This window comes from Tachyglossus aculeatus, chromosome X4 (assembly GCF_015852505.1).
Source record: "Tachyglossus aculeatus isolate mTacAcu1 chromosome X4, mTacAcu1.pri, whole genome shotgun sequence".
NCBI classification, from domain to species: Eukaryota; Metazoa; Chordata; class Mammalia; order Monotremata; family Tachyglossidae; genus Tachyglossus; species Tachyglossus aculeatus.
Genome location: NC_052098.1, coordinates 33,738,330 through 33,758,232, shown reverse-complemented (window position 1 = coordinate 33,758,232; position 19,903 = coordinate 33,738,330). Strand labels below are relative to the sequence as shown.

At 43.0% G+C, this 19,903-nt stretch overlaps 1 protein-coding gene across 3 annotated transcripts in view; it reads right to left on the bottom strand.

Moving 5' to 3' along the window:
• The window catches only part of MOB3B (MOB kinase activator 3B), a 188,046-nt gene that overhangs the window by 39,821 nt on the left and 128,322 nt on the right, over positions 1-19,903 (bottom strand). For all 3 annotated transcript variants that reach the window (XR_005456601.1, XR_005456602.1, XM_038769698.1), the window contains exon 3: positions 11,483-11,685. Coding sequence is in view for 1 of the 3 variants with exons in the window: in XM_038769698.1 (XP_038625626.1) it covers positions 11,483-11,685 (203 nt within the window). In the remaining 2 variants the exon portion in view is untranslated. The remainder of the gene's footprint in view (positions 1-11,482; positions 11,686-19,903) is intronic.

The window sequence follows — 19,903 nt, the reverse complement described above, 5'->3', positions numbered from 1 at the left end:
TGAAACTGGGCCCACACACCTCTGGACAGCAGAATGAATGATTGAAAGACATACTGACGCACCATCTCAAATGACACAACATAACAGTAGGCTATTGGGAGAGCACTGCAGACAGATAGACCCCGGACCTAGTGGGCAGCAATCGGGAGAGGGGTTGCTCCCCTTGAGGAAAGGCTTCACAGAGATCAGGAATCCAATGGGCAGGCCACAACATAGAGGCAGACCATCAACAGGACAATAATCATAATACTGATAATAATAAAAATTGTGGCATTTAAGTGCTTACTATGTGCTAGGCACAGTACCAAGCACTGAGGTATATTCAATATGAGCAGATCAGATGATCTCTGTCACATATGGAGCTTATAGCTAAAGGCAACTTTACTATATCCCCATTTGACAGATGAGAAAAAAGAGGCACAAAAAAGTTAATGACTTGCCCAAGGTCACCTACTAGGCAGCAGGCATGGATAAATGAAGGACTGAGAACAAGCTTGAAGGAATTGATTATAGTGATAATGGTTTGCACAGCACCACTCCCATTCACTCGACCTGCCAGGCATGCTTTCCCTGAGGCATAATAATAGTAATGATGGCATTTGTTAAGCACTTACTATGTGCAAAACACTGTTCTATGCGCTGGGGAGGATACAAGGTGATCAGGTTGTCCCACGTGGGGCTCACGGCCTTAATCCCCATTTTACAGATGAGGTAACTGAGGCACATAGAAGTTAAGCGATTTGCCCAAGGTCACATAGCTGACGATTGGCAGAGCCAGGATTTGAACCCATGACCTCTGACTCCCAAGCCCATGCTTTTTCCATTGAGCCACGCTGCTTCTCATGGCATGGCATGCAGTGTCTGATAAGGCAGGAAAGGGTGCAGCAAATGCATGCAAAGGTTTTAATGTGCAAGACCCATTTGCAGAGGAAATGACCTCAGCACAGTGCCAATGCTGTACCTTAATCAATCAATTGTATTTGCTGAGTGCTTATTGTGTTCAGAGCACTGTACTAAGTATTTGGGAGAGTACAACAGAGATGGTAGGCACTTTCCCTCTAGTAGGGGAAGAAGACATTAATATAAATACATTTATAATATATAATTTATATATTATATTTAAGTACTGTATGATATAAGATGTCATGTAACTAATACAGTTTACAAATTATATAATTTATATGGCAACTTAGTGCTATAACCCACTTCAAGTGCCCTAAGTGGTTTTTTGATCAGAAACTGTCATCGTTAATTGCATAGCCCCAGCAGGTGTTTCCCAACTAGGACTGTGAGCCCCATGGGGGGGAAAGGGGACTGGATCTGGCCTGATTACCTTTCATTTAGCCCAGTGCTTAGTACAGTGCTTGGCACATAGTAAGTGCTAAACAAATACCACGGTTATGATGATGATAAAAAGCTGGGATTTGACCTCAGGTTTCCTGATTCTCAGAGTTATACATTTTCTACTGGACTGACAGCAGGGGCTGCAAGGATAGAAGTTCATTTTCAAAAGTGGCCAGCTATATATACACAAATCTAGATTAAGGCATAATACATTTGTACCAAAAGCCAAAGAATCTATTCCAAACAGTCATTTAAATATCATTCCATATTCCAATTAGTGAATTTAGAAACAAATCTAATTATAGCTACCTTTGTAGTTGGAGATTCATTTTGGTTAAACTATTCTTTCATATCAATATCTACCTAAAATACTTGCAATATGAAAAGGATGGGCATAAACTCATGCAATCCAGGTATACTGCAATTTCAATTTAGTCTCGGTGTGAGGTATCGGAGGAAAGTTACAGGTGCTGCATGTTTGGTACCTTCACTTCATAATCTTAACCTTAATGCCACTCAAAAGAAGAAAATCTACTGGGGACAAATCCACCTACTGTGAGCCCTGTTTTATGCTCAACCATCATTCATATATATGACAGCATATATAGAATCAAGCACATTTATTTAGCGTTTACTCTGTGCAGATCACTGTACTAAAACGCTTGGGAGAACACAAAATACTAGACTTGATAGATGTGCTCTCAGCCCACAAGGAGCTTATAGACTGGGGAGGACGACAGACAATAAAGTAAATTACATGTAGGGGAAATGGCACACTATAAGGAAATACACATGAGTGCTGTGGGGCAAATACCAAGTGCTTAGGCAATGCAGACGGGAGGGCAAATAGAAAAAATGAGGACATAGTCGGGAAAGGCCTTTTGGAGAAGTGATTTTAGTAGGGCTTTGAAGATGTGGAGAGTGATGCACTGTCAGATATGAAGAAGGAGGGAATTCCAGGTGAGACAGATGTGATCAGAGACAATGTGGCCTACTTGGAAATCATCCGGACCTTAGAGTCAGGAGATCTGGGTTCCAGATCCAGCTCCACCACTTGCCTGCAGTATGGTACTTACTATATGCCAAACACTGTTCTAAGTGCTAGGGGAGATACAAGTTAATCAGGTTGGACGTAGTCCCTGTCCCAAATGGGGCTCACACTCTTATCCCTATTTTACAGATGAGGTAACTGAGGCACAGAGAAGTGAAGACACTTGTCCAAGGTCACACAGCAGACACGTGATAGAGCCAGCATTAGAACCCAGGTCCTTCTGACTTCCAGGCCCATGCTCTATCCACTAAGCCACACTGCTTTTCTGGGCTTCAGTTTCCTCATCTGTAAAATGAAGATAAAATACCTGTTCTCCTTCCCACTTAGACTGACTGCGAACCCCATGTGGGGCAGGGGCTTGTTTCTTATCTGATTATCTTGTATCTGCCCCAGCAGTTTATCATATGAAGATCATATTTAATTACTTATTGTTTCATAGAGAAAAACTGTTGTAGGATGTAACTGTAAAGAGTAAGAGCAGGCTTCCTGAGGGATATGGAGCAAATAAAGTGACATCTGGAGGAAAAATAGAGCAGAGGAGACCTTTTAAGAGGACTAAGAACAGACTTTTTCCACTCCCCCCCCCACCCCGCCACCAAAAAAGAGGTCCTCAAAGTTACACTACAAGATGGTCATTGTTTATATTTGGCCCATTGAGCATAAACTTTCAAGTCTGTTAATCTCCCTGTTGGGGTAGGTCTATTTAATGCCACAGAGCATGGCTAAAGCAAAAAAAAAAAAAAAAAAATCAACAAATCAACAAAAAAACCCCAAATACCTTGGGGCCTGAGGTACACCTTCTTGGTTTTCTCCATGCCCAGTAGTCAATACACATCTCTCTTCCTCTAGGTCATATGAAATGGGGCAGAGTTTGGTCACTGTGCTAGCAAAGGCCAAGCAATGTCTTAATTTCCCTTAGTTCAGGTACTTTTAAAAAAGCTACAAATTATTAACAAATATTTGTAAAAATTATTAGCACCTCAATTCATTATTAAATCTAACAAATGAAAGGGGAAATTGAAAAATAGATCATTATTATTTTTTCATAGATACAATGCTACTGGGTAGAGATTCTTCAGGGACAGAGAGAGTGGTCTGAGATTGTGTGGAGCAGGATAAAAGGCAGAAAAGGGAAAGGATATAAGAGAGAAAGAGACCATAGCAGAGAGATGAAGACAAAGACAATGTCTCCCCCTTCTAGACTGTGAGCCGGTTGTAGGGTAGGGACCGTCTCTATATGTCGCCTACTTGTACTTCCCAAGCGCTTAGTACAGTGCTCTGCACACAGTAAGCGCTCAATAAATACGATTGAATGAATGAATGGAGAGAAAAAGACAGTAAGCTCTTGGAGAGCAGAGGTCATGCCTATTTTATTGTATTTTCTCAATTCTTAGTACAGTGTTCTGCACACAGTAAGCACTTAACCCATGTGATTGATTTACAGACACAAAGACAGAGAGAAAGACAAAGATACAACTAACACTCCTCTCACACAGTCTTATTCTCTCACTCACACTTGCATGGCCTAGTGAAAAAAGCATGGGCCTAGGAGTCAGAGGACCTGGGTTCTAATCCAGCTCCATCACTTACACACTGTGGGACCTTGGGTAAGTCACTTAACTTTTCTGGGCCTCAATTCCCTCATCTGCAAAATGGGGATTCAATACCTGGTCACCCTCCTACTTAGAGTATGAGTCCCACAAGGGACCTGATTGTCTTGTATCTACCCTAGTCACTTAGAACAGTGCCCAACTCACATTAAGTGCTTAAATACCACAATTATCATTATCACTTCCACCATCTAGATTCCTCACGGAGATCTTTCCCTCAGAGAAGAGTAAAAGCAGTAGGGGCAGACAGAGCAATGGGCTAGAAATTCTTGCTTTACAGAGTGCCACTCCTTTTACTTTTTTTAAAATGGTATTTGTTAAGTGCCTACTACATGCCAGGCACTGTTCTAAGTGCTGGGTAGATACAAAATAATCCGATTGGACACAGTCCATGTCACACATGGACTTAATCCCCATTTTACAGATGAAAACTGACGCACAGCAAAGTTAAAAAATAACAGTGGTATCTGTTAAGCACTTACTATGTGCCAGGCACTGCGGTGGATACACGCAAATTGAGTTGGACCCAGTCCCTCTCCCACGTGGGGCTCACAGTCTCAATTGCCATTTGATAGATGAGGTAACTGAGGCCCAGAGAAATGAAGTGACTTGCCCAAGACCACACAGCAGACAAGTGGCAGGGCTGGGATTAGAACGCACGACCTTCTGACTCCCAGGACTGTATTCTATCCACTACGCCATGCTGCTGACTTGCCCAAAGTCACACAGCAGAAAAGTGGTGGAGGAGGGATTAGAACCCAGGCTCTATCCACTAGGCCACACTGCTCCTGTATGTCAAGAGGCCCAGCTCCTTGCACTGGGCTGATTAGGCTGCTGCAGCTGTTACTCTCCAGCATTTCTGGCTAGACTGTTTGAATGCAGATTGGCTCCAGAACCCCTAAAATCCTGGGTGAAGCAGTGTTAACAGCATTAGCAGCTGCCCCTTCAGTCTGGACTAGGCACTAGAACCCAGGTTCTGGTAGGAATGGGAGAATGGGCATCACTAGTGCAACTTTCTACTTTGGTTTCTCTGCTGTGAGCTGCATCAAACCTCACAAGGGAACCCAGGTTTCACATGCCTGCCTTAGTTAAGTCTCTACTCTACTATAGATATTTGTGACTAATAATAATAATAATAATAATGGTATTTGTTAATTACTTACTATGTGCCAAGCACTGTTCTAAGCACTGGGGGGGATACAAGGTGATCAGGTTGTCCCACGAGGGGCTTACAGTCTTAATCTCCACTTTACAGATGAGATCACTGAGGACCAGAGAAGTTAAGTGACTTGCCCAAAGTCACACAGCTGACAAGTGGCAGAGGTGGGATTAGAACCCATGACCTCTGGCTCCCAAGCCCGTGCTCTTCCCACTGAGCCATGCTGCTTCTCTGAATGAAAAAGATACCACTGATGGTAGAATTCACCTATGGTTATGTGTGTGGCTGAAAAGGGGCCTTCATTCCTGACCTTGCTTTGCACACGGTAAGTGCTTAGATACTATTTACCACTACCGTGCCCAAAGATTGTCCCTTGTTTATTGTGATAGTTATTCTATACCACAAAAAGAGGTGGGAAATAGCTTTCAGTGAGCATACAGATCAAGATGACCCATTTGTCTGATATCTGAAATGGTGAAAAACACTTTAATCAACTTTCAATTATTCAAATAATGGACAATCCAGACACTGATTGCACCAAGACCTAGATAACACACGAGATAAAAAATCTGTCTTTTTTTTTTTTTACCTCCCAATCACCAACTCCCAATTTCCAAAAGTTAGTCCAATTCTCTTAAAATTACTTAAGCAGAATAGTTATGAATTTCAAATAATGCAGCTAACCTTGCAATTGGGCAGCTCCTTATTAGAGTAAGATACACAGTTTTGATCCCTACATTACGATAAATTAGAGAGGAACTGGGGAAGGAAAGAAAATCCTTGAGCATTTTTTCAAACAAACAAACCAGGTACAGCAGCTCTGTCTGGATCTGGAGTGAATCCAGAGAAAAGCAAAAAAAAATAATAAAAGAACTGGAAAATGGATTCTCTGAGGAAAGAATAAGGAAGTTGCAGTTGTTAGTCCTAAAGAAAAGATAGCTAAGCAATGAAGCAGAAACTGTCTTTATTAATACAAAGGAATATGAGAGGACTGTTCAACTCTTGGAGGGTTGAGTGCATCAGCCTCCTCTCTGATCTCCCATCCTCCTGTCTTTCCCCACTTCAATCCATACTTCACGCCGCTGCCTGGATCGTCTTTGTGCAGAAGCGCTCTGGGCACGCTCCCCTCCTCAAAAATCTCCAGTGGCTACCAATCAACATACACATCAGGCAAAAACTTCTCACCCTCGGCTTCAAGGCTCTCCATCACCTCGCCCCCTCCTACCTCACCTCCCTTCTCTCCTTCTACAGCCCAACCCGCACCCTCCACTCCTCTGCCACTAATCTCCTCATTGTGCCTCGTTCTCGCCTGTCCCACTGTCATCCCCCTGGCCTGGAATGCCCTCCCTCCGCACATCCGCCAAGCTAGCTCTCTTCCTCCCTTCAGCGCCCTACTGAGAGCTCACCTCCTCCAGGAGGACTTCCCAGACTGAGCCCCCTCCTTCCTGTCCCCCTCGTCCCCATCCTCCCCACCTTACATCCTTCCCCTCCCCACAGCACCTGTATATATGTATATATGTTTGTACATATTTATTACTCTATTTATTTTATTTGTACATATCTATTCTATTTATTTTATTTTGTTAATATGTTTTGTTTTGTTCTCTGTCTCCCCCTTCTTGACTGTGAGCCCGCTGTTGGGTAGGGACCGTCTCTATATGTTGCCAACTTGTACTTCCTAAGCTTAGTACAGTGCTCTGCACACAGTAAGTGCTCAATAAATATGATTGATTGATTGAACATCTCTAGAACAGGAGATGCAAATCTCTGTCCTGGATGGTTCAGATAATCATAGGAACTGAAGCAGCATGGACTAGTGGAAAGAGCACAATCCTGGGAGTCAGAGGACCTGGGTTCTAATCCCAGCTCTGCCAAATGCTTGCTGTGTGACCTTGGGCAAGTCACAACTTCTCTGTGCCTCAGTTCTCCTGTTCTCCCTCCTACTTATGCTGTGAGCCCCATGTGCGACAGGGATTGTGTCCAACCTAATTCACTTGTATCTGCCCCAGTGCTTAGAACAGTGCTTGATGCATAGTAAGTGCTTAACAACAATCATTAAAAAACCAAAAATACTTGAGCCGGGTGGCTCGAACTGTTAATCTCTTGAAATTCATATTCATAGCTCATAGCTCTAGGAATCTCGGAAATAGAGCCAAAACAAGGAGATCATTTAAATGCTCTTTCAATCCCCTTTCTTCTATTTCCCGTGATTGCCCAGTCCTCAGTGGGACATAGACATCACCATCATCAGCAGCATTTATTGAACACTTGGCTGTGGGGCAGCACTATGCAAGGTAGTAGGGAACATACAACTGAGGGAAAATACATGGTGCAGGGTCCTCCTAGAGCTTACAACCTAAGAAAGCTCCCTCTAGCCCTATTGAATTTCCTTTCATTCTAACCTTAACTGGCCCCATAGGCTTAGATCCCCACCTTCAAAATTCTCTGCAAATCACATCTCCAATAGGCCTTCCCAGACTAAGCTCTTTCATTTCTCATATCTGCCCTCCCCTCTGTGTTAACTACTTACTGGGCTGTGCAACTCTTAAGCACTTTGAAGCACACTTCAGCCCTGCAGCATAAGTAAATATTCTTACATTCTACTCTTTCTTCTATCCTTGATCTATTTTAATGCCTATCTCCCCCGTAAACTGCTCCTTGTGGACAGGGATTGCATCTTCCAACTGTCACACTGTACTCTCCCAAACTTTCAGTACAGTGCTTTGCACATACTAAGCACTCAATATCACTGATTGATTATACGTTACATGTCACTGTGTACACATCTGGAATGATCTGCCTGAATAACTGGGTTCATTTTTTTTTTTTAATGAGTACAATAAAGCATTCAGGGTTACTTTTATTTGTTGCACATAATTCTGATTAGATCATCTGTACCAGCTGACTCCCCTGTTGCCAAGCTTACTCAATCAGCAATTTTCTAATTAACAAGATAATTTGGGCTCATTTCCTCCAACTGGGCACTTGCTGGAATGCCAGTCAACTTCAGCTGTTGAATTTGCATGAGAGATGATTGGTCACATCTGGGTTCATTTGGATGCCTCCCCCAACCCCAAGCTCCCTCTCTTCCTGCTGGAGGCTGAATCAAATGGCATTTGTTTTTCCAGGTTCCCAGGCTGTTGGTGAGGGTAACAGCTGACAAAAGGAGGTAGTTCACCGACATGCTGTGTGTTTTGATGCAGTCCTTCCAAGTTAACCTCTTTCCTGCTGCTGAATTCAAACCAGAATTTCCATTCAAAGGCCTGAAACTCTTGGCAGTGCTCTCTGTTACAACACCCAACATTCCCCCTGTGTGCTGTAGTGACTGGAGCCAGGACTTCTGGTTTTTACCCTGGCCCTACAGCTGGCTTGTGTAGGCCCATTCCCTTGACCAATTGTTTTACCTCACATTTCCCAGGAATTAATCTGCATTCCCAGGCCATTGTGAGAAAATATAACTCCTACCCACATGAGGAAAAATAAAGCACACCAGGCTCATGGTGAGAAGTGCTTAGAATAGTGCCTGGCACATAGTAAACACTTAAATACCATTAACAAAAGTGGCAAAAGGAAAGCAACTGGGCATCAAGAGGTTGAGGATTGTGTCCTGCAGAATACGGAGCACAACTTGGGAGCTTACTAAATGAGCAGCTCCAATAATGGGAATTGGGTGACAAAGAAAGGAACATATAAAACCAAGGAGCAGAAGCATGAGGGACAACTGTTCTAAAGTTTAAATGTGATGTTGCACTGACTATGAACTACAACAATTAAGAATACTGCCTTGTTCCGGAGACCCTGGCTTCGGAAAACTCCATCTTGGTAGCTTAGTCTTCCCTAACTTCAACCTATCAGAATTGCCTGAACGTTCACACCAAGAGTATGAAATCACAAAAATTGCATGCTTACTTTGGACAGCTCACATTTTCAGGTTAATCTTATGCAAATGTAAGAAGAAAAATGGAGTGGGGTTTAAGACAAGGGCCCATGGTGCTAAAAGCTACATTCCTCTTCTAGACTGTAAGCTCCTTGTGGGCAGGGAACACATCTACCAACTGTTATATTGAATTCTCCCAAGGGCTTAGTACAGTGCTCTGCACACAGTAAGCACTCAAATACCATTGATTGAAAGTGAATTTCTGCTATTCCTTCCCATTTATTTTTTTGAAGCAAGGGAATCCCTGCCTAAGGGGTTGAATTCCTCTACCTGAGGAGTAGGTGTTTGTGTGGCATCTACCCAGGGATTGAATTCTGCAAAACAATTTTAAAAATTCATCTTCTACAATTCACACTTTCTCCCTTGAAATGGAGCTTTTTTTGTTTGAAAAGGATTTCTGAGTACTTGAAGGATGTAAAAACTGCCAATACAAAGAGAGAGAGCAGAGGCAAAGGGAACTTAGAAAGATCTCTGGGGCCATTTCTGTCCTGGGAACTTATTCAGTTTTCAAAGGAATCAGGATTGAATATGCCCCAGAAATTAACTTAACTGAAGAACATAGGGTTGTCTTTTTTGCTACCACAACCATGAATGTCAATAGCTACCCAGTGAATAAACAAGCTAGTCTAACAACAGATAATGTGATAAGTATCCACCTAAGTAACATCCAGGTCATTGTTTTCACTGGACACAACTGTTGGTTTCCCGGTGGCTTCTAAAGCAGAGAGTAATTGTTGTCATAGGCTGAGCAATGGGGATCTTAGTAGTCCTTGGATCTAATGTCAGCTCTTCTATTATGTGTGGGTGTCCCAACAAAAGACACGGGAACTCAGTCCACCTCTGTCTCCCATCGGAAAAATTGGAGTGAACTATTTTTGAATGTCAATCAATCAATCAATCAATCGTATTTATTGAGCGCTTACTATGTGCAGAGCACTGTACTAAGCGCTTGGGAAGTACAAATTGGCATCACATAGAGACAGTCCCTACCCTACAGTGGGCTCACAGAGATGAAGGAGCTAGGAGTCTGAGCCAAAGTTGAAAATTGGATGGGGTATCTGTGAAACTCAGATTTTTCTACCAGGAGAGGGGGCTAGGAAAAATGCCCTTAGCTGACATGTAGAAAAAGAAGCCAGGGACCTCCATTTTCAATTTTTAAAGTTCTGGAAAGAGCAGAAAATTCCCTGATTCCCCAAATTAACTTCATTTCCACACAAGAGACTCGAAGGGTTTTGGCTTTAAAGAAAAAAGATATCTCCTTTCTGCTTCCCACACTGCCATCTGCAATGGAGGGGCTCCTTGTTTTCTCTTAGGATCCTTTAGCCTATAGAGACCAGTTTGAGCAGGGGAGCCACAGAGTAGAGCTCTTCACAACCCTAAATTTGGAGGCTATTATCCCAGTCCTGGCCTAACTGAGCAGAGTTGCAGGATGGTGCTGAACAGCCTCTTCCATATCTGTGCCAAGACAGACATGGTCATGAGCGGGACTGGAAGTGGTTCCAATACTCAATTCCAAATGCTCCGGCATGCATATGTGATGATGATGATGATGGCATTTATTAAGCACTTACTATGTGCAATGCACTGTTCTAAGCGCTGAGGAGGTTATGAAGTGATCAGGTTGTCCCACGTGGGGCTCACAGTCTTAATCCCCATTTCACAGATGAGCTAACTGAGGCCCAAAGAAGTTAAGTGACTTGCCCAAAGTCACAGAGCTAAGTGGGATTTGAACCCATGACCTCTGACTCCAAAGCCTGTGCTCTTTCCACTGAGCCACGCTGCTTCTCAATGGGTTTTCACACGTTCACAGCTGTCCCAGTGGGCTGTTGAGCCATAAAATTCCAACAGTCCCTTGGAACAACTGGGCATGTATGAGGAAACTGCTTGTGTGAGGTAGCACCCCTGTTGTCCCAGCTGCTGCACTGCACTCTCCCTGGGTACAAAACTCCCCAAATTTGGAAAAGCTGTGGGGATGCCCCCAAATCTGGCTCAAGTCTGACCCGGCACAGCTCTGATTGCATTTGACCCAGCTGAGTGGTCTTGGGACCCAACACGACTTCTGCCAGCTCATGCAGAGGTCAATCCTGCAGTTTACATTCCACGAGTATCCAACTTGCATCAGTTAAAGTTGGACTAGGATTGAGGGCTAGGGAGAAGGAAGGTTTTTAAGAAAGGCTCTCAAGCTAGACCCAAAAGAAGAAATCCTCTCATGGTGGGACTCTGGAACCTAGCTCAGAGAACAGGTGGACTCTATTGCCTAAGTAAGACTAAGTGGAGAGAGGTTTGGCTGCCTTCCTACCTAGGTAGGTGAGGTGGTGATCTCTGTAAATTCCACCTGGCCATAAGATTTCCAGAACAAGTCAGTGCCGGTCAGCACTTACCAAAGGCTCCAGTTCCTTGCGATCTATGAGGTTCATCTCTGTCACAAAGTAATAGAAGTGTTTGTAGCAGGTGTTGACATGGGCCTCAGCTCCCATCACGATGACGCGATCAAAGTGATGTATGTAGACGTGCACGAACACCCGAAAGAGTCGGCACAGGATCTTCTTACAGATCTGAAGGAAGTTCTTTGGAAAGGGAACACCTGTAAAACAAAGGGAATTGGTGCATGATGGATGAGCCCTTATGGTCTGCCATTATCAACCGACGGGGTGACTTGCATCAAACATTGGGAAGTCAAGCTGACATGGGTGCATGTGACTCCACTGTGGACCCTCACACAAGGGGTCAAGAGGATTAGAAGTGCTTGGTACTCAACAAGCTGTTTACAACCCTGAATTTAAAGAGTGCTTGAGTTAAAATAGTTCAGTAGCTACCCCATTGACTCTCATGCCTTCTCTGTGAGGCATTAAAAAAATGTTATTCTCATTTTGCAGTTGAGCAAACAGAGCAAAAAGAAAGTCATTTGACTTTCCCAAGACCACATAGAAAGTGCCCTCCTGGAGGGCTGAGATTGTGTCTACCAATTCTATTGCATTGTACTCACCCAAATGCTTAGTACAGTGCCCTGCACATGGTAATGATTCAATAAATACCACTGATTGATTGAAGTTGGGAGGGGGGGGGGGAGAAACTGTGGCCAAACAAGTCTTCCAACTTGACAGAAGCAGCCACACCAGATTCTTTTCTATCCTTTATTCCGACTAGGGTTTTGAGGTTGCCAGACAGTTGGCACTGGGCTGATAGGGGAGGAGAATCAAGCCTTCCCCGAGGGAACAGGATGCACCACATCTCTCTCACAAGGACACCTATGCTCAGGGAATATCCCTGAAGCCTTGGGTCTGCCTGTCAATCTCAAGCAAGATCCTGCTGGAGCTATCTAGATGACTGGCACAGTAAGGAGACTTCTGGGTCAGGAAGAAAGAATGAGCGCAAATTTGACCTTCCACAGTGACAAAAATCTTCCTAGGGCCCAAGGTGCTAATGCCAACAACTGCTTGGAAACAAACCAAAATGTCCCAGATGAACTCATGGCACGTTTGTCTTTGATGTGGCTGAGCTTCTTCTTTAACAATACATGCGGTGGCAGGCAGGGAAACCAAATGAGAGCAGTCAGATGCAGAGTTAAGAATGACTCTCACAAGTCAAAGGGTATCTTTACCTAGGGATAAACACCAAACACACTAAGGGACAATGCATAGAACTCAATGTTTTTCAAGCATCAGTAAGGGTACCTTTGGTGATGGTAATAATAATAATAATGGTATTTGTTAAGCGCTTACTATGTGTGAAGCTCTGTTCCAAGCACTGGGGTAGATACAAGATAGTCGGGTTGGACACAGTCCCTGTCCCATATAGGGCTCACAGTCTGAATCCCCATTTTACAGATGAGGGAACTGAGGCCCAGACAAGTGACTTGCCGAAGGTCACATAGCAGACAAGTGGCAGATTTGAGATTAGAACCCCTGACCTTCTGATTCCCAGGCCCGTGGTGCTCTATCCACTAGGCCATGCTGCTTCTCTAGTGCTCTAGCACTCTGGTACTTACCAGTCACCTATTGGTATTCAGTTTAAGTATCTGGGTAAATAATGTAGCTGTTGCTTTACTAAGGAAAGACAATGACAACCTTTTGGCTTACTTTGCTCCAAATCAGCTTTGCATCTCTTGAATGTAAAGGCCATGTTCCAGGTTACATTTTGCAATGCCTTGTAAAATGTTGCAGATCCCCATTCTCAATCTATCAGCAGTTCCCTGCTAGTTAAGCATAAGAAAGGAGAAGACACTGCAGCATGTTTTTTTCAGCTGGTGGAATTAGACAGGGGCTCATATTTCCTCAGTGGTCCTCCCAAAGAGTAAGGCTGAAAAGCACTGATTTAGAGGATTCCATCACCCAGAAGACTGATGACTTCAGGGTTGGCTTCAGATTTTTGGCCACCTTGAGTTGGGAACCTCTGAATCTACAGCATTTCTCTAGGGGGACACCCCCCGCCCCCCCGCCCTTGCTCCAACCAAATCCCTGTTCATACAGTTTTTGTCTTGGGCAAAGGAGGCTGAGTGCTTCCAATGCCACCCTCTCTGACCACATTTCCTGAGGTGGTGACTATTATGATTTACCATCTATTTGAAACTGAGTCTGGATGAATTCCATTTAAAACTATGCACCTGGACCTGTTCTCCAAAGCCATTTGTGGCATTAGGGTCAGATACCCTCAGATCATCTGAGGGCTCTTAATTAACTTCATATAGTCTTCTAAATTTCCTATCCTATTTACTGAGAAGCAGTGTGGCTTAATGGAAAGAGCACGGGCTTGGGAGTCAGAGGACCTGGGTTCTAATCTCAGCTCTGCCACTTGTCTGCTGTGTGACTTTGGGCAAGACACAACTTTTCTGTGCCTCAGTTACCTCATCTGTAAAATGGGGATTAAGACGGTGAGCCCTATGTGGGACAACTTGACTATCTTGTATCTAGCCCAGTACTTAGAACAGTGCTTGGCACACACTAAGCACTTAAATACCATTATTATTATTATTAGAATAACCATTATCACCACCACTGTGGAATTTGTTAAGTGCCTACTATGAGAGTTTACTGTTCGTGGATGGTTAGTGATCCAGTCCAAGATAGGGAATTTTTGAAAGTTTTGTTTAGTATGCCAAGGAATATGTAGTGTTGATTCTCACCAAGATGATTCTGGGTTATCTGTTGCTGGAGGAGGCCAGCTCATGATATCCAAATTGCCACAGCAGATCCAGGGGTTTTATGAAAACTTGAATTATTTTAAATGGCCTCAAGTAATTTTCTTCTCAAGCAAAGGCAATACAATGGATCAGTAAATGATAGGAAAATTGATTACTTTCTTGTTCATGAAGCTGTTAGAACCTCAGATCATAAAACAACACCTACTGGAAATACAGGCCTTGGAGGAGAGAATCCACAGCCAATGCACAATTCTGATTTTGGCCATTCATTTCTAATTCCTCCCTCACCAACTCTTTTATTAGTCCTTAGCTTATAATTTTGGCCAGAAATGTGCAATTGTATTTAAATTGTTTTCAATGTGGGGGTTTGAAGCAAAGATTTTCAATTAAATGATGCCCAGATTCACATTATTTTGCCCATCATATTCCAAATGAGAATTCCTATATTTACAATTTGCTCCAATACAATGCTGTGACCTCACTGCTATTAAACTATCCATGTAATTGATTCTTATCCTCAAAAGCACATATTGCTTTGGCTCTGATTTCTGTCTTGGTATACCAACTTTTCTCCTTAAATCAATTTAATAACAATTCTCTCTTCCACAAACCCACTGCCTCGGACCTGGTTTTCATCCCGAGTACTTCAATAGTGAAACAGCTTGGACTAATGGAAAGTGCACAGTCCTGGGAGTCAGAGGACCTGGGTTCTAATCCTAGGTCTGCCACTTGTCTACTGTGTAACCTTGGACAAGTCACTTAACTTTTCTGTGCCTCAGTTCCCTCATCTGCAAAATGGGGATTCAGTACCTGTTCTTCCCCTGCTTAGACTATGACCCCCACGTGGGACCTGATTATCTTGCAACTACCACAGTGCTTAGCAGTGTTGGCACATAGTAAATGCTTAACAAAAACACAATTATAATTATTAGTGGAAATTATTTAAGCCACTTAGCACTCTTACTGTTATTAATAACAATAATAATTATTATGGTATTTGTTAAGCACTTAACTATGTGCCAGGCACTGTTCTAAGTACTGGCGTAGATTCAAGATAATTAGGTTGGATACAGTCCTCGTCCCACATGGGTCTCACCGTCTTAATCCCCATTTTACTGATGAGGGAACTGAGTCAAAGAGAAGTTAAGTAACTTGCCCAACATCACACAACAGACAAATGATAGAGCTGGGATTGGAACCCATGACCTTCTGACTCCCAGTCCTGTACACTAGGCTATGTTGCTTCTCATTTCTTCTATCACATTACAAGGACCTGATTGAAAATGGCTAGCCAGAGAAAGCCACACTGCTTTGGATGAGGTGGCCGCACCTCAGTTATTAAAGGACAGAAAAACATCAAAAAAATGAAAACGGTGGAATTTTGGGGCTAGTTTCTTCTCAATTCCCACTCCCTTTAAAAAACACAAAAATAGGGAAAGTAAGTACTTCTGGATATGCGAACATGCCTTGATTTGATGTCGGGCAGAGCCAGCTCTCCAAGCTTTGGTGTGGGAAGAAGAATGACTGAAAGATGATTTCTGGTATCCCAGAGTTCAGCTAGCGGGTTTCAGGATACAGATCAAGAATACACCAAATTATGCAAGCATAGGCAAAATGTCTAACCGTACACTTCAGGTTTCTACAGTGAATCACTGGCTATACTGGGCTCCATCTCTGACTTTAGGTCAGCTCATAATGTAGTTTGAAAGCAGTTGACCTGGAAATAAATAAAATAATGCATTTACTAAGACACTTTGGTTACACTCCTTCCACCTCACTCTGTGAGGTATCATTTAAAGTTTATCAAGCTTCTTACCAGACGATTTTTTTTAAAAGGGTGGCTTTGTCTTAATCCCCTCATTATTTATATTTTACCCTCTTCCTCCTAGGACAGCTCAGTCTTATGAAATAATGCATCTAAGAAGGTCAGGTCATTTTGTGTTCATTCCAAATAGTAAACTGATTCCTGGAAATGTGGTTTGGAGGCAATGATAGGCAAAATGCACACTTATGTTAGAGGTCTCGCACAGCTTACACCTGCCCCACGACCTGAAATGAAGTTTAATCCACCCAGAAAAGTCTTCAGGGACCTCAGTGGTGTGCTAATTAATGATCAAAAATGCCTGCATTTCCCTTTCAAACTATTATTTATGTCTGGGTGGGTCGATGAGTCTTTTGGCCATAGAGCTCTGAAATAGCACTGCACGTGTGAAAATCCCTTTACAAGTCATACCGATCATTCATTTTCAATAGCTTATGAAAAAAAAAGAAAACCACACACATGGGAAAAGAAAACAGATCTCTTTTGGCAACATGGCTGAGAACATACCATTTCTCAAATAGTTGCAAAACAAAATGCAATTTGGTAATGAGGAGAAATGAAAAGCAATCTACTACACCACACACACACAGACACAATTCCTCTAAATCCATTGCAATTTCCCAGAATTTTCTTTTTTCAGTTTCTACCCAACCCCTAAATCAAACGCCCCTGCCCTCCTGCAAAAGAAAATCTTAGACAAAGCATCTAAAGATGCCTTGTGGAAATTCAGCGCAGTGAACTGATCCTTCCAAACAGATGTTTTGTGTTATCTCAGGGCATTACTTAAGGAAGCGTCTGTCCTGTTTGCCAAGGAAAACAATCCAATGCAGCGGGACTTTGTTCCTCTGCCTAAAAAGCCTACTACCTCCTTCTCTCTCCCCCAACCCCCACAAAACCCTTCAACCAACTAAAAAAAAAAGTTTCCCCTCCAATACGATCAACAGCTGGTAATGGTTAGAAGAGATTAAACTATTACTCTGTACTCTCTTTTCCTCTTCGTGTTGTACTCACTCTTCACACCTGGAGGCCAGCACAAAACAGCCTAATCTGTGATTACCAGTTCTAAACAGATTACTAATTCCCCCAGAAGCATCATTTTCCAGACCTATGAAAACCCCGTTGCTTTTCAATCATGTTCTATGAGCCTGTAACAGGTAGCACCGGCTTGCCTGACACCCTCCCTTCCCACTTGCTCCCGCCTCTACTTGTGGCTATCACGCTCACCTCTTTCTATGCTGGCCACACCTATTCTGCAATCCTGCCAACGAGGTGAAGATACAAGGTCAGGTTAAGAATGAATAAAGTCATGGAGATATAAACTATTGATTTAAAACTAAAGCCCCCCCGCCCACCAAGGGAATTTAATCTATTTCCAAACTGCTGAGTTTGCTGAAACTGGAAATGGCAAATACATTAGTGAGCTTAATGTGCTAGTTTTATGATCAGCATTAGTTTGGCTCAGGAATGGTGAGATTCTTGGCTCCATCAGATTCCTCTAACCAGACTAATTTTGTGGACTCTTCCCAACAGAAAGATCTGACAGGGAAGCTCTTGGGTCCCTAGAACAGAAAGAAACCAAACTCTCATAAATCTTGATGACTACCACAGGTATTAGTGAATCAAAAAATATTGGTATGTGTTTACTCAGCAGTACCCAAAAGAAATCAGGCATAAGCAGTCAAATAACACTGAATGATTGAAAGTAACTAATAAGCATTAGTCTGAAGAAACACAGAGAACTTGTGGCAGGCAGATTACTGGAAGCAATAACAGAAGGGAAGCTTGGTCAGGTGGAAGGGATGACAGAGGCCGGAGACTTTTTGCAGTCTCACAGGTTTCTGGAATTTAACAGCAAGGCTTCATCAGGCCCCATGAGTTAGCAAGTGAGGATGCCAAAAGGAGGCTAAAATGTCACCGTGTCCAAAATTCCACCTTCACCAACAAGAAATGAGCTTACCTAGTATCTAGGGCCCTTTTATTTGGAGGGTGCAACTGGAGATAGAGTTCACACCTGGGGTAATGAGACTCCTAATTATAAGTAATAAAGCCAAGAGGTTCCATTAAGACCTGTTACCACTGGGAAATTGAAAACACCATGCCACAGCCTTGTTAAAAATGATTCCAAGTAGCACCATTCATCTCAATCACAGATCTTTTTAAGTCCTTGACCAAACAAAGGCTGTCAGGGCCCTTGACAATGACACATGCCATCAAAACTTTGAATGATCACTATGATCTTCTAATGACTCTACTTGGCATTCCCCAATAGGATAAAGAAAGGACTGAAATGACTGGTGACTTGCTCAAGGTTGCCTATAATGATGATAATGATAATAATAATAATTCATACTTATGTGTTTTTTTCTATATGCCAATCATTGTACTAAGTTCTAGGGTAGATACAAGATAATCAGATCCCATATGGGGCTCACAGTCTAAGGAGGAGGGAGAACAGATATTGAATCCCCATTTTGCAGATGAGGGAACTGAGGCACAGAGAAGTTAAGTGATTTGTCCCAGCTCTCACAGCAGACAAGTGGTAGAATCAGGTTTAGAACCCAGGTCCTCTGATTCCCAGACCCAGGCTCTTTCCATTAGGCCATACTCCTTCCTTAGATGAAGCACTTTTTCCTCCTGACTCTCAGGACAGAACTATTCTCCAGACCAAGAGTTCTGGGGATACCTGTTGCAGTAGCTCTGCTTCTAGCTGGGACCTATTTTCCTTGACTTCTCTGTTATTAGATGAGCTTCCCTTCTGAGGCTCCACCACCATCCCCTTCTAGAGAAGAGAGCAAAGTCAGATCCATTTTACTGCAATCTCCTATCCCCTCCAAGAATAGGACCCTGGATGGTGTCTACTCAATAAATGCTGATGACTGCTTGACAATTTGCCGTAATGCTAGTTGGTATTTATTGACCAGCAAATAACTGGCTTTGTAGCACTGTGGAGAGTTATTCAAAGTAGAACAGGGGTTCTGAACAAGAATGCTTTAGCAAGCTCCTACATGTGACCCAAAAATTCTGGACACTACCCAGTTTCTTCATCATTATTATTGTCCTTAAGTGCTTATTATGTGTCAAGCATTGTACTAAGCACTGGAGTAGATAGGAAATAAGCACGATGGACACAGTCCCTGTCCCACAAGGGTCTCACAGTTTAAGGGTGATGGAGGAGGATTTATCCCTATTTTACAGATGAGGAAGCTGAAGATAGAGAAGTAATAATAATAATGATGATGGCATTTGTTAAGCGCTTATTATGTGCAAAGCACTGTTCAAGCTCTGGGGAGGTTACAAGGTGATCAGGTTGTCCCATGGGGGGCTCACAGTCAATCCCCATTTTACAGATGAGGTAACTGAAGCACAGAGAAGTGACTTGCCCAAAGTCACACAGCTGACAATTGGTGGAGCCGGGATTTGAACCCTTGACCTCTGACTCCAAAGCCCGTGCTCTTTCCACTGAGCCATGCTGTTTCTCAAGTCTTAAGTGACTTGCCCTAGGCCACCCAGAAGACAGGTAGAAGAGAAGGGATTAGAACCCAGGTCCTCTGACTTCCAGGCCTGTGTTTCATGTTATTTTGTATGCCTCTCCTCTATGAGGCCTTCCCCAATTAAACCTTTTTTTCCTCCCCTCAATTCCCTCTCCTTTGAGTATTATCTCTCCACTTTGATTTGAACCTGTTGTATATTTGGTATTCACCCCCCCCCCCTCAGTCCCACAGCACATATACATATCTGTAATTTATATTAATGTCTGCCTCCTCTTCTGAACTGTAAAATCGTAAGCAGGGAATGTGTCTACCACCTCTTTTGTATTGCACTCTTTTAAGTGTTTCTCAC